Source organism: Belonocnema kinseyi, chromosome 5 (genome assembly GCF_010883055.1).
Source record: "Belonocnema kinseyi isolate 2016_QV_RU_SX_M_011 chromosome 5, B_treatae_v1, whole genome shotgun sequence".
NCBI lineage: Eukaryota > Metazoa > Arthropoda > Insecta > Hymenoptera > Cynipidae > Belonocnema > Belonocnema kinseyi.
Genome location: NC_046661.1, coordinates 3483770 through 3496161, shown reverse-complemented (window position 1 = coordinate 3496161; position 12392 = coordinate 3483770). Strand labels below are relative to the sequence as shown.

General features: G+C 32.4%; 1 protein-coding gene across 4 annotated transcripts in view; it reads right to left on the bottom strand.

The window, feature by feature from the left end:
* Positions 1-12392, bottom strand: part of LOC117172355 (growth arrest-specific protein 2-like) — a 410439-nt gene that overhangs the window by 113826 nt on the left and 284221 nt on the right. For all 4 annotated transcript variants that reach the window (XM_033360191.1, XM_033360192.1, XM_033360189.1 and 1 more), the window contains one exon: positions 9880-10021. In XM_033360191.1, the coding sequence (XP_033216082.1) occupies positions 9880-10021 (142 nt within the window). The remainder of the gene's footprint in view (positions 1-9879; positions 10022-12392) is intronic.

Genomic DNA, 12392 nt, shown 5'->3' with positions numbered 1-12392 from the left:
ATTAGGGCCTATAAAAACTGAAAGTACCAGCATGGGCCAGTATTAGTTCTTCTCTATTTCCAACGATTTTCTCGGTCTCAAGCGTCAATTCGTCCATTCGTTGTCTATTGGTGAGTGTACCCTTGTGACAGTGTTGTGCACTGGGAAACCCAAGTCTGGGATTTCCCCCTTTGGAGTACTCTTATACCCAAAATTAACAACAACCAAGAATCAACCACTTTTGGAACATCGAGTCTGACTTAGACCCCTCTACTCTCTACCACTACCCAGAGGTCACAGCGGCAATTCTGGCAACCTGGACCTTAAGAAATCTTCAATTATATTAAATCATTGGTAAGCAATGTTTATAGTCAGTTCTAAAATTCCGTTTGTTTAAACTCCTTGGCCTACAATAAATCTGATCCTTTTATTTCAAGGTACTGGGCAAGGACTAAGCTCGTCTTCCGTCAATTTTGCGCTGTGCATAGATTCTATTTTATAATTGTTTATTATAAATTACTTTCACATATTATTATTGGCTGTTCTTTCCTCTTCCCTGTGTGAGATATTCAATCTCAACTAAAACGAGGAACCTAATTAAAAGAGGAAGTATTTCACGGTCTTCATGACGTAACATCAGTTTCTTTACAGTTGCCATTGATTAATTAAATGTGAAAAAATATATGTTTCATTTTGAAAATCAATCATTAAAGAATAATTTACAAATAAAATTATGCTATGAATGCGGTAGCCATATCTTATAAAGACAACAAATTTATTAGTGAGAGAGAGAGAAAAGACGAAAGTTAATTTAATGAAGTCTTCGCTTAAAGCGTAATTAATAAAGGTAGAACACCATAAACGCCATCGAAGTTATGAAGAAACCTGATTGCCCACAGCACATCATATCTGCGCCCGTAAATAGCATGCTCCACGAGTAAGGCACAGAGAAGTAACCACAGCTCGTTTTGAGCCTTAAGATCAAGAAAAACACGAATCTTGAACTGGTGAAGTTTTTTCAGCAACTAGCACAAAGCACGAACTTTCTCAACAGGGACTCAAAAAGTCAAGGTTGTCCGATCTTAGTTAAACTCAGGTAACGTGTATTTCTATAGGATGGTAGTTTATAAAGGAAAAATTGTGTCATACGGATAAGTATTGACCGAGGGAGAGGGGGTGAAAGTTTGGGGATTTTCGCGGATATCGCCTATTTCGGCGATTTTTAGCTCTTCTAATGAATGAAAAAATATTGCTAAGTACAGTTTTGATGGGGGATTTCACGCCCTTTTATTGGTTTTACGCATTGAAAAAAACATTTGACCTTCAAAAACGAAGTTTAAAAATAAATTTGACTTTTTTCGAAATAAGAAAGATATTTTTTGTCTTAAAAAAAGCTTAGGTTTTTCCCCATAAGACTATGTACATGAGAAAAGGGCATTTGAAATTTCTAATTTAATAGCTAGCGTGCAAAACGGGGTAACTCTGAAAATTTTCAAAGTGCACTTTTTCACTTTTTTAAATTCTCTGGAAAAACTCTCTGGAAAAACTCTCGTCTATAGCACTTGAAAGAAATTCAAAAATCATTTTAGTAAAAAAAAAATATGTCATCAAAATTTTCGATTGTGGTAACCCCAGGTATACCTAGCCGACAATAGGAGGTAACCCCTCATTGACTCTTATGGAAGCTCTGGATTTTTTTATACTATTTCGAGGGTCTGAGAGGAAAAAGTGCATTTGATATCTATGTCGATTTTTAGACTGTAACTTCTTGAGAAGTGGAAGTATACAAGGATCTGCTAAAAGATATTCGCAAAAGAAAATACGTGTTCATTCTTTTGGAAACAGCTCAAGTACGAGCCGTCCGTGCATACATACAGAGCGCCATCAATCGCGTGCGATCTGTCGCGCTGCTGCCGTGCGACCTGATTACGTATTGTTCACCTATCGGACCGCCGCTCGAGAAGCAGAAGTTTTCTACGTTTCTAATTTGGTTTATTATATTATTTAATTATTACTTACTTAATTATATATATATATATATATATATTAATTATGTGATCCACAAAATACACATAAATAACTATGAAGCTTGTCAGAAATATTCGAAATATAAACAAATATTACTTTCTAAAATAGCTTTCAATACCGGCTTTATTCGCAATGATAAACACTACACTCTATTCGTGCACACACCATTATTGGCAACGTCGCCCTTTTCAGCATACTACACACGTATTTTCTTATGTGAGCACCTTTATCTGTATCGCGTTTAACGTTCTCAGCTGCGTTTAAACAATTATCAAGTCAGTTGCGTACAGCTCAATTTCTTTGTTTCTAAAATTTCCACCTTTTTACCGTTAAACTTGACAGAGAAAAATGCGATTCGAAATGATGAGTACGACAAGGCCCGTCCCCAAAAATTTAATTGGGGCGGGGGGGGGGGGGGGGGGGGGGGGGGGGGGCTCAGATCAGAAAGAGGAATAATCTATACATTTTTTATAAAAGGCTCTGATGTCTAAATAAATGGAAAGAAAGAAACATTTTTTGGTATAAGTTGGATCATATCGTTGTATCGGACATATTGTTTTTTATAACGTGGAAACGAAATTGTAAGCAGAATATTCAATAAAAAGCTGACATCTTTCATTGAAGTTGAAATATTACGGACATCTAGTAAGAAATATAAATATTTAAGCAGCATGAATTTTTTACTTGAATAGGTCTCTGGCGGACCGAAGGAACTGAAAGGAGCCTCTACAAAGTACCCTTAAATACCCCACTGAGTGATCCTTCGGTTCCTTCTTTAAAAACTAAAAAAACAGCAAGATCAACTTTTAAATTGTTTAAATTCGGATTCCACGTTAAAATTTTCATTAGAAACTCACGGAGTAATCGAAATACTTTTTTTGTAGCGCTAAAAATTTTTGAAAATGTCACTAAATTCTGCTGAAAGTGACTTCAAGCGCATCCATAACAGCTCAAGCAGTATGTTGCGCGCGATGTTTAAAAATAAAATTCTCTCTCACTTACATCGCAGCTTTGTCGTCTGAGATTTCCATTGTGTGGCACTAGCATCCAGACAAAATTCTTAAAGTTACCGACTTAACGCTTATTAACTGCTACTAAAAGAAGATGCACTTGAAGCCGCCTACTGTTTTCTTTTGCAAACTTTAACGCAGAATCCGAATTTCAACAATTGAAAAGATGATCTTGCTGTTTTTTGAGTTTTTAAAGAAGGAATTGAAGGGTGGCTCATAGAGGTCTATAAGGGTACTTTATAGAGGCTCCTTTCGGTTCCTTCGGTCCGCCAGGGGTATTACCCTAGAGGAGTAATTTTCTTAATTTTTTCTTCGATAAGAGATTGATCTCTTTCTCCGGATCAATAATAGCAAGCGCACTCAGTCTATCGCGGCCCATTACACTTCGAGATAGAGTTGCGACTAGGAGACTAGCCAAGATTGGGATGCTCGATTCTCTTGAAAAATCGATTCTGAACCGAATCATAAAGAATCGATTTTCTAAAAAATTAAAGCGAAAGAATCGATTTTGTAAGAATCGGGTGAAAAAAATTGTAAAAAGTTATTCTTTTTTTATGGGTACGAGATACTTTATGTAACGAGTATATTATTTTCCTCGCAGTTTTTGCTAGTATTAAAAAAAATAATGGATGCAGAAAACAGAAAAATAAAATCATTTATGGTTTTACTTAACGGTACTAAAGTAAGTAATTAAACAATCAACTGGTAAATTCTTTCTAAAGTTTATTTTTCGTCAATTTTTCGTTAATAGTACAGTTATTTTTTGAACCAATTAGAAACAGTATATTATAAATTTGTAGTTTAAATAAATTCAATTTTTGAATACGTTCATATAAAATATCATGTTTACGTTAGCTCCTAAAAATAACTTGCAGTACAAGTCCGATAACTTTCCAACTTCGGGGCTGTAGGGGCGAAAAATTCCAGGAATTGCGGACTTGTCGGATGCCCCCTCTAATGGTACGATATTAGGTGCGCGCATGCGTAAATCACATGCGCAAATCCAGATAGCACACGTATTGGGAGAACCACAATTAGTGTGCGTGCTGTACGTGTGATGACGTGTTAAGAGGAGTGTACACTTATCGGATAGCAAGTTATCAGACTTCTACTATACTAACCTTAAATTATTCTTGCAATTTAATTGAAAATGCTACAATAATAATTCTTTTGTGAGATCACAAATAGTTTAAAGTGTCAGAAATTTGAAAAAAGTGTCATACAATTTTTCAATTATTGATATCGTGTGTAGTAAGAATTATTTAAAGAATTATTTAAATATATAAGAATTATTTAAATATATTGCCACACTGTTTAATTTATTAAAATATTTAATTATACTTCAAATATGCAATATAATTTTTATTGTTTTTATTACAAACCTAATTATTAATCTATCAATTCATTTTTATTGCCTCATTTGTTATACGTAGTATGCATAAAAAACAGATAGCAATTTTGATTTTCAACTGATAAATATGAATATTATCTTAATTAAGTGTCAAGTGATAATTTTGCAACTAAATTGTATTTTGCTTACTTTTACATGATAAGTTTAATTTTTAAGTGATTTAAAAGAAGAAATGTTTAGATTTTGAGGCAGATAAAATTGTTTTTAAATTTCACTTTTATATTTATGCAGAAACTGATAAGCAATTAAAGAAAGCTATAAATAGAAAAAATGATCCTATATGTTTTAACGGTGTTCAACGCAAAGTTTTTATAACTAATATTATTTTATAGGATTGAGTATACTGATCAGTATGGATTCTAATAATCCCAATTATGGAAATACTGGCAATGGTGCTGCCGAATGACAGAGAAAGTCTCACAGGAAATTTGTGCGGCCAGACTACAAGCTGAGCATGGTGTCCCGTCAAACAGACGAATATTGGAGAAAACGTTTTACCGAAAGATTGGGTAATTCAGCTCTAATGCATAGAAATTAATTACAAGTAAAAGCTTCACAAAATAGAATGCATAATAATAAACTTTTAAATAGATCATTCTATTATATGTAAAAATAAACTTTAGTGCTTACTATTGGTATGTTCACAATATCAAGATAGTCAAAAACTAAAATAGGGGATTTTTATATAGTTGCAACGCAATTGAAAAAATCCTGTTTTTTTATGAGCAGTATTTACTCGTGGACATCCGCAAATATTTTCTAACACCTTTAGGAAATACGAGATCCTAAAACTCGTCCGAACATAACATAACGATTTAAATTCGAATTCAACTGATGTGTCGGAACAAAATGGCAGTAGATGATCCAGCTTCACCAGAGAGATCTACATTAGAAATAAGTGAAAGGTTCTCATCCGAAAATAATTCAGATTATCCAGCAAGTAACGTTAGCGAAGAACAACAACATTCTGGATTTAACGAGTCTATTTCTTCTTCAAAAACTGTTAATACCGTTTCATTCCAGTGATACGTCAGATGATGATCACAGAAAGCAGTATCCGGCAACTGTTGAATGTCGCCATCGAGAAAAAGGTTCGAATCCCGAGGGTTTATGTGATAAATGTGGTTCCAAATGTAATTTGTCCACTAAAAAGGAGTGAAAATATTTTTTAATGGTGGATTTGAAATATCACATAGAACGTTTATTTCAAAATCCAGATGTTAAAAATGAGTTATTAGCATTTCATAGAAGGGAAGATCAGAACAATTTTATTAGAAACAATATCGAAGATGTGCAAGATGGAATTTTATATTGAAAAGTTAACCCTAAGATGTGTAAGTCGATTTTGACTTTCCAATTCTTTCTCGATGGCGCTGCCCTTCGACGAAGTAGTAAGGAAAGTTTTTGGTCAATTCTCGTACACTTAAATGAATTGCCAATCAAATTAAGGTTTAAGTATATTATGTTAGCAGGGCTAGTGTTACAGAAAACGAGCCAAACGCGGATTTAATGAATTCATTGTTAGGGAAATTCAATAAACAAATTGAAGCTCTAAGTTCCGAAGGTATTAATTTGAAAATAGGGAATCTTAGTATATTATTTACATTCAGGCCACTCTGTCTTATCGCTGATTCTGTTTCGCGACCTATTTTGCAGAATAGGTTATAGTATAATGCGTATGAATCATGCAGTAGGTGTTATCAACATGGCTACCACAGCCAACGCATCAGATTTCCTTTTGATACAGATTTCGTCTACAAATCTCACGCGCCTCACTTAAATGATGCTTATGATGCTCAAGAGTGATAGAACCAAGCGGTTAATCGGACAAACCTCAGGGAAACCTCTGTGCGAAGAGTTAAGGGTTCGTCATCTCTGATCAATATTGAAGTATTTTTCGACATGATTTGGAGTTTTCCATTAGAAAATATGTACGGTGTTTATATTAACGATCTTCTAAAATTTATTAAACCGCCTCTTGAAAATCACAGATTGATGCGGAAGTTATCTGAAAAGGCTAAGTGGAAAGCTTCTGAGTGGAGGGCATGGCTTCTGTTTTTCAGTGTCCTATGCTTAAAAAATTATTTGCCTGAAAATTACTTGAAACACTTCAGCTAACTTGTAAATAGTATTTTTACTTTACTAAAAACAAAAATTTGAGAAGAAGATTTACGTACTTGCGGAAGTGATTTAGTAAAATTTATTGGAGAATTTGAAATTCTTTATGGCCTCGAAGCAATGACTTTCAACGTTCATATCTTATTACACATAGTACAGTCAGTTATCCAATTTGGCCCACTTTGGGCTACCTCAGCATTTCCATTCGAAAGTTTTTTGTTTGTCCTAAAACAGTATGCCACAGGTATTAAAAATGCGGAGCAGAAAATCTCAAGATAGGCGTTAGCCATTCTTGACTATAAATTCGTCGTAGACAAAGATGTTTTCCACTGCGAGAGTGCCAAGCAATATTGTGAAAGCATTTTTTCGCGAAAATTATTTTCAATGTATGTCACAAGCAGTACCTACGGTGTTACGTTTTGCGGAAGAAGTGGTGACGTAGAATTCACTAATGACGAAAACAACGAAAAATGTTTTGGGCAATCATTTAAAAAATGCATTTACAAAGGTTGCGTATATAAAAGTACTCAATATACCTTGTCTCCTAGAAGAAATGACACTGTTGTAAAATTGGAATCAGAAAAAAGTTGTTCAAATCAAAGATGTAATAAAAACTGAGTTAATGTGCTATTTGTCTGTGATACGATTAATTGTGATTCCAGACACCCTAGTACGATCCATGTTACGAGTCTTAAGAACAGATGATAATGCAATCATTATTTCAATTAATTATGTAATGGAAAATATGATATTCGTAGAACTCAAAGAAAATTCGTATGTCTGTCATTTAACGCAAGCTTTAGAAATACATACAAAGATCAAATTCACGAAAAAGTATATTTCATCTATATGCTTATATTTATCAGGTTTGTTATTTTTAAAATACAAATGTTCTATATTTTATGAATTCCTTTACAAAAAAGATGTTTATATCTTTCTTAATATTATTATAATTTACCTAATGAATTGTTTTAATGCGAAATAATATGATACATTTCCAACCCGATGCAAAGTTCGTCAATATTCTTTTAATTTTGAAATCGTATATCCTAGTTATTATGCATATTTATTACTTATCTACATTTATTAGAATATTTTCGCAGTTACCCGTAATTACGAAAATTTAAAAGTACAAATTTCGTTCAAATGCGCAGGCGTGCTCACCCTACTGCGAACGATTCAAACGCTTGTTCCGGTTGAAAATGATTAAGAACGATATAAAGTTTCTGTCCCGATTAACACCGATTACGAAAGATTCAACCTTCAATCAATCCCAATCGGGTCCAATCATTTTTTTCTAGAAAGAAGAATTAAACCTATAAGAGACCTCATTCTACAAAACATATCACAACATGAACCAGTCAAAAGAGCCATTTTCATGCGGCCGGCCACATATCTTTACATTCTGACGCGCTTAAGTAACATTGTTTAATATTTTGATGTGCCCTCTTAGATTCTTATGCACCTTTATGTTATGAAAGATGTATAAAAAGGCTAAATTAAAAAAAGTGTTTATGTCTTCTAAGCACTTCACAGAAAAAGCGAAAGGTAAAGTTAACATACACTTCGGGTGAAAGATTCACCGCAACAAAAATTAACCTAGCCGGATAAACTTTACATGAATCAAAGATAATTTCAAATTTTTAGCTGTGTCCGGATAATCTTTCGCCTTATAATCGCTCTATTTTTATTCGCGATTTAGAGACAATTGCGATGCCAGCGCTATCCATCGTCGTGTAACTTCATTAAATTGGAGAGAACTGGGGATTCCCATCTGTCAGTTGCTTTTTGTGCTTTTTGCTAAATGTTATTAAATAAGTTCTAATTCCGCTATAATAGTCTAATTTATTTTGAAGAAAATGTATATCAGTAAGAAAAAATTTTTTATTTCTATTTTCTGTTGCTGATTGTATTTTTTTACCGAAATTTGCTCACTTCATCGTGACGCAGTAGACGAGATCAGAATTATTATTCTCCTAACCTCAGTGAAAATTTCGCCGAAATATGTTTAATTTTTAACTGTTTGCAAGCCTTACCTGCAACAAATTCTAAATTTGGTTTTTTCTGTGTTGTTTTAAATCTAGTTACCCAAATTATAGCTCGAATTCACTTATTCTTTGCTGGTTTGTCATTGCTGCTAAGGATACCGTAGTAGACGATAGTATGTATTCCATCGTAGGATAAACTTTCGCCAAATAGCATGTAAACTTTATCAGCGGGAAATTTTACATGCAATAAAATTTAACTTCAGTTTTTTCTGTGTTTAGATTACAGGAAATTTTTAGTTTTTAAGTAAAATTGTTACTTTATGTGTAAGTTTATTTGCCACCAGAATTTTTTTTCATCAATCAATAATTTTTGAAATCATGTCATATTGAAATGAACGACTTTGTAAAGGGGGAAATGATTCAGCAGATAGTTGTAATAGAAGCATTTAAATAATTAGAAAAAAAACTTTTTTTGATTGCTCAAACTTCAAATCATTTCTGCTAACCGAAGATATTGCTTTAAAACTATGTGAAAAATTACGGAAATCTATTTTAATGGATAGATTAAGGGGGTAGTACATGTTCAAGGACCTTTTTTCAATAATTTTTTTTTGCATGAAATTTTAATAGACATTCGTAATTATTTATCATGTTGTAGAACCTAATTTTGACTAACGAAAAAAAAATGTTGTCATTTTTTACTAACATCCGGCCGAGATATAGGTGATTAGAAGAAGCCATGTAAAAAAACGGTCGCCATGATATCTCAAATTGGGATCATCTGAAACACAAAAACCCAATTGATTCTTAAAGAGTTCATAATTGGCTATCGTAAGACCCCCACTCATTAATAAATATTTATAAATAAACAAATAGTGAATTAAATTTGTTTTACATTTGTTTAACATTTACTGTGTCAAATTGTTATTAAATAGTAATGAAAAATCATGACCGAGAGTCATACGATAGCCAAGTCTTTTACAAACATTAAAAAAAAAAGTTGAATGAAATCGGTCTAGTAGATCGGCTGAAATCGTGGCGACTACCCCAAAAAGTGTTTTTCGAGAAAAACGCGTTTAAAGTTTAATGTACGAAAAATTGTGCGTTTCGAACACTCGAGGCTTTGCGCATTAATTCGTTTTTCGGCCACTTCCGATACATCTTGAGGTAAAAGAAGGTGTCTACCTTATTTCTAAAGGTATATGGTGACTGAAATTTAAAAAAATCGATTTTTTGAAAATTTGAACATGTACTATCCCCTTATTATTTTCTCTGTCCTGATTGTAAAACTAAAAAATTATTTTTTCGGCTCGCTCTATTTGACAATGAAAGTAGAGTGTCATACCAAGGTCGTCGCTTTCGAATAGAAGATTCTCGTGTACACCAAGTCGTCTGCAGAACTGTATAAAATTCTCCATATTGTCGCGGGAAAAGAAACTGCGCCGGGCAGCATTTTCCCAGCATCTTCCCCTTATTACGGGTATCGGCTATAAAGACAAATCAACTTTAATTAAAAGGCTCCTAAATAAGGATTCGGGCTTTCGCCAGATCCTTAATACGTCTGCAAGAATGCATTGCTTAGTCTAATATTGTAAGCAAATAATCTAAAGACAAATATAGCCGCCGGAATGTAGAGATTTTTTCGAAAAATGTTCTTGTTTTTTGCAATTAAAAATAAGGAGTTTTCTTTTGCTTCCATAAAATACAACACGCTGTCTACTGTTTATGGTAGGCTAGAGTGACTCTGTCTAGTTTCAACTTGCAGAAAATCTCCAAATAGCGTGTTCTCTTTGCTTACAGTAATATATTATATAATAATAATATATAATGAGAAACTTTCAAAAATATGTATAACATAATTTAAAACATTCTCCATTGTGCTGGTAAGTAAGTTATCTTTTTCGTAACTTATCATCAAAATTTATTGCAGGGCAAAAAAAAAGATTAAATAATAATTTGGGAAAATTAGATATTTATTAAATATTTTAAAAATATTTCTGAAAATACGGATACGTTTATTTAAAATGAATGTTTTTTCATAAGGTTCTTCTAAACAAAAAAAAACGTACACAATTCTTTAGATAGGGTTTAGAAATATTTGATAAATATCTACTTTTCCAATTTATTATTTTATTATTTTATACACTGTATTACATTTTGATGGTGAGTTCCGAAAAAGATAACTTTCTTATCAGCACAAAGGAGGATATTATATTATATTTTCATTCTGTGTATTTAAAAAAATCATCGGATACATACATTTTGCTGTAACGAAAGAGTTGGAAAAATTTCAATATTATTTTGTGTCACAAAAATATTTTTGTAAAATATATGAAACATATAATCATGCAGTTTCTATGTAATTTCCTAAAAATATATATTTATTGAACTTTTATTCTGATGTGCCTACAGATAAGATGTTTTCAAATTTTTCCAACTTTTTTATTACACCTTCAAGTTCTTGAAATTCGAAAACAAATTTTTTAAACAGAAATTTTTTTATCTCTGGTGTAATCAAAATTAAGAGAATTTATTCAGTCATAATAAAAGAGGTGGTCTAAAACGTTTGCACGGCAGAGTATATAAAAACTCGTAACCTCCATTAGTCGAGATCCATTGATGTAGAAATTATTCTTGTCGAGACTCATGGTGTAGATTTTCTTATTTTATAAATTTAGGGTGACCTCTTTTTTAAACGTAATCGAACTAAAAAAGTAGATTAATACTTTTAGTGATCGCCGATAATTATTTCGATTTTTGTCTTTTCACTTTTACTTTTAACAACAGCTGTTATTTTGTAATGAGTTTTTACCATGCATAATGCGTACAATTTTTTTCTCATAATAAAATAAAATGAATTACAATTTAATAATTTTCAAAATGTTTCCGATGTTGTGGAATAATTATCTGACTTCAATTCTCAAAATTGTATGTGAATATATTTTAAGTTTTTATGTAATTAGTTTAAAAGATTAGTAATACTTTAAATTTTCAGACAAATGAAAGGCAACAATTATTTTAATGTTTCAATGGAAATAATTATTTATTGCCTTTTATGTTGTGAACCGATTAATTAACTATTGACTGATTATTTTTTAAAATAAAATTACAAAAAAATTAAATTTAAATTGTTTTCAATAAAGTAACATAAATAATTTTTTTAATTATGTATGAGTGAAGAGGATTTTTTTTCTTAAGAAAACTGAATTTTTGTATTTTTCTTGGAAATGGTGCAAGTTATTTAGCCAGCATAAAACTCACAAGGTGGGAAAAAGCTACCACAGGGTTCGTATCTAGCCCCTCAAGGCCCTCCCTTTATCAAAATGTCTAAGCGCGTCCGAATTTTGAGGCCGCACGGATGAATATTTTTGTCTAATTATTTGCATACCTTATCTAAATAACCATATCTCAAATCAAGCAGAGCCGGTTTTTCGACTAAATATTTATATTTTGTGTAATAATCAAAAACGTAGAGAACAATAGAGAAAAATAGCAGTGACACTCAGTGATAGCTATACATGCATGTCCACAGCGACCCTGCTCACCCGCGTGAAACTCAAGTCAGAAGACTCCCCGCCGGGTAATGAATGACACGGAACGAATGAATGCCGGGCATTGTAACGAGATTTCGGCCAGTTAGAAAAAAACTGACATTACGATATCATTGATTAATTTAATTCAAATAAACATAGTTAATTGATTTTAATAGTTACAATAAATTGGAAAAAAGATTCATGAATATCGGTTAATATTTGCAGTAATAACGTGGTAGTTTGTAAAAAAACGAATATTCTCTTTTGAATTTGTAGGCCACGCCGAAAATGCATATACAGCTAAGGGGCTATCCATATACCATGT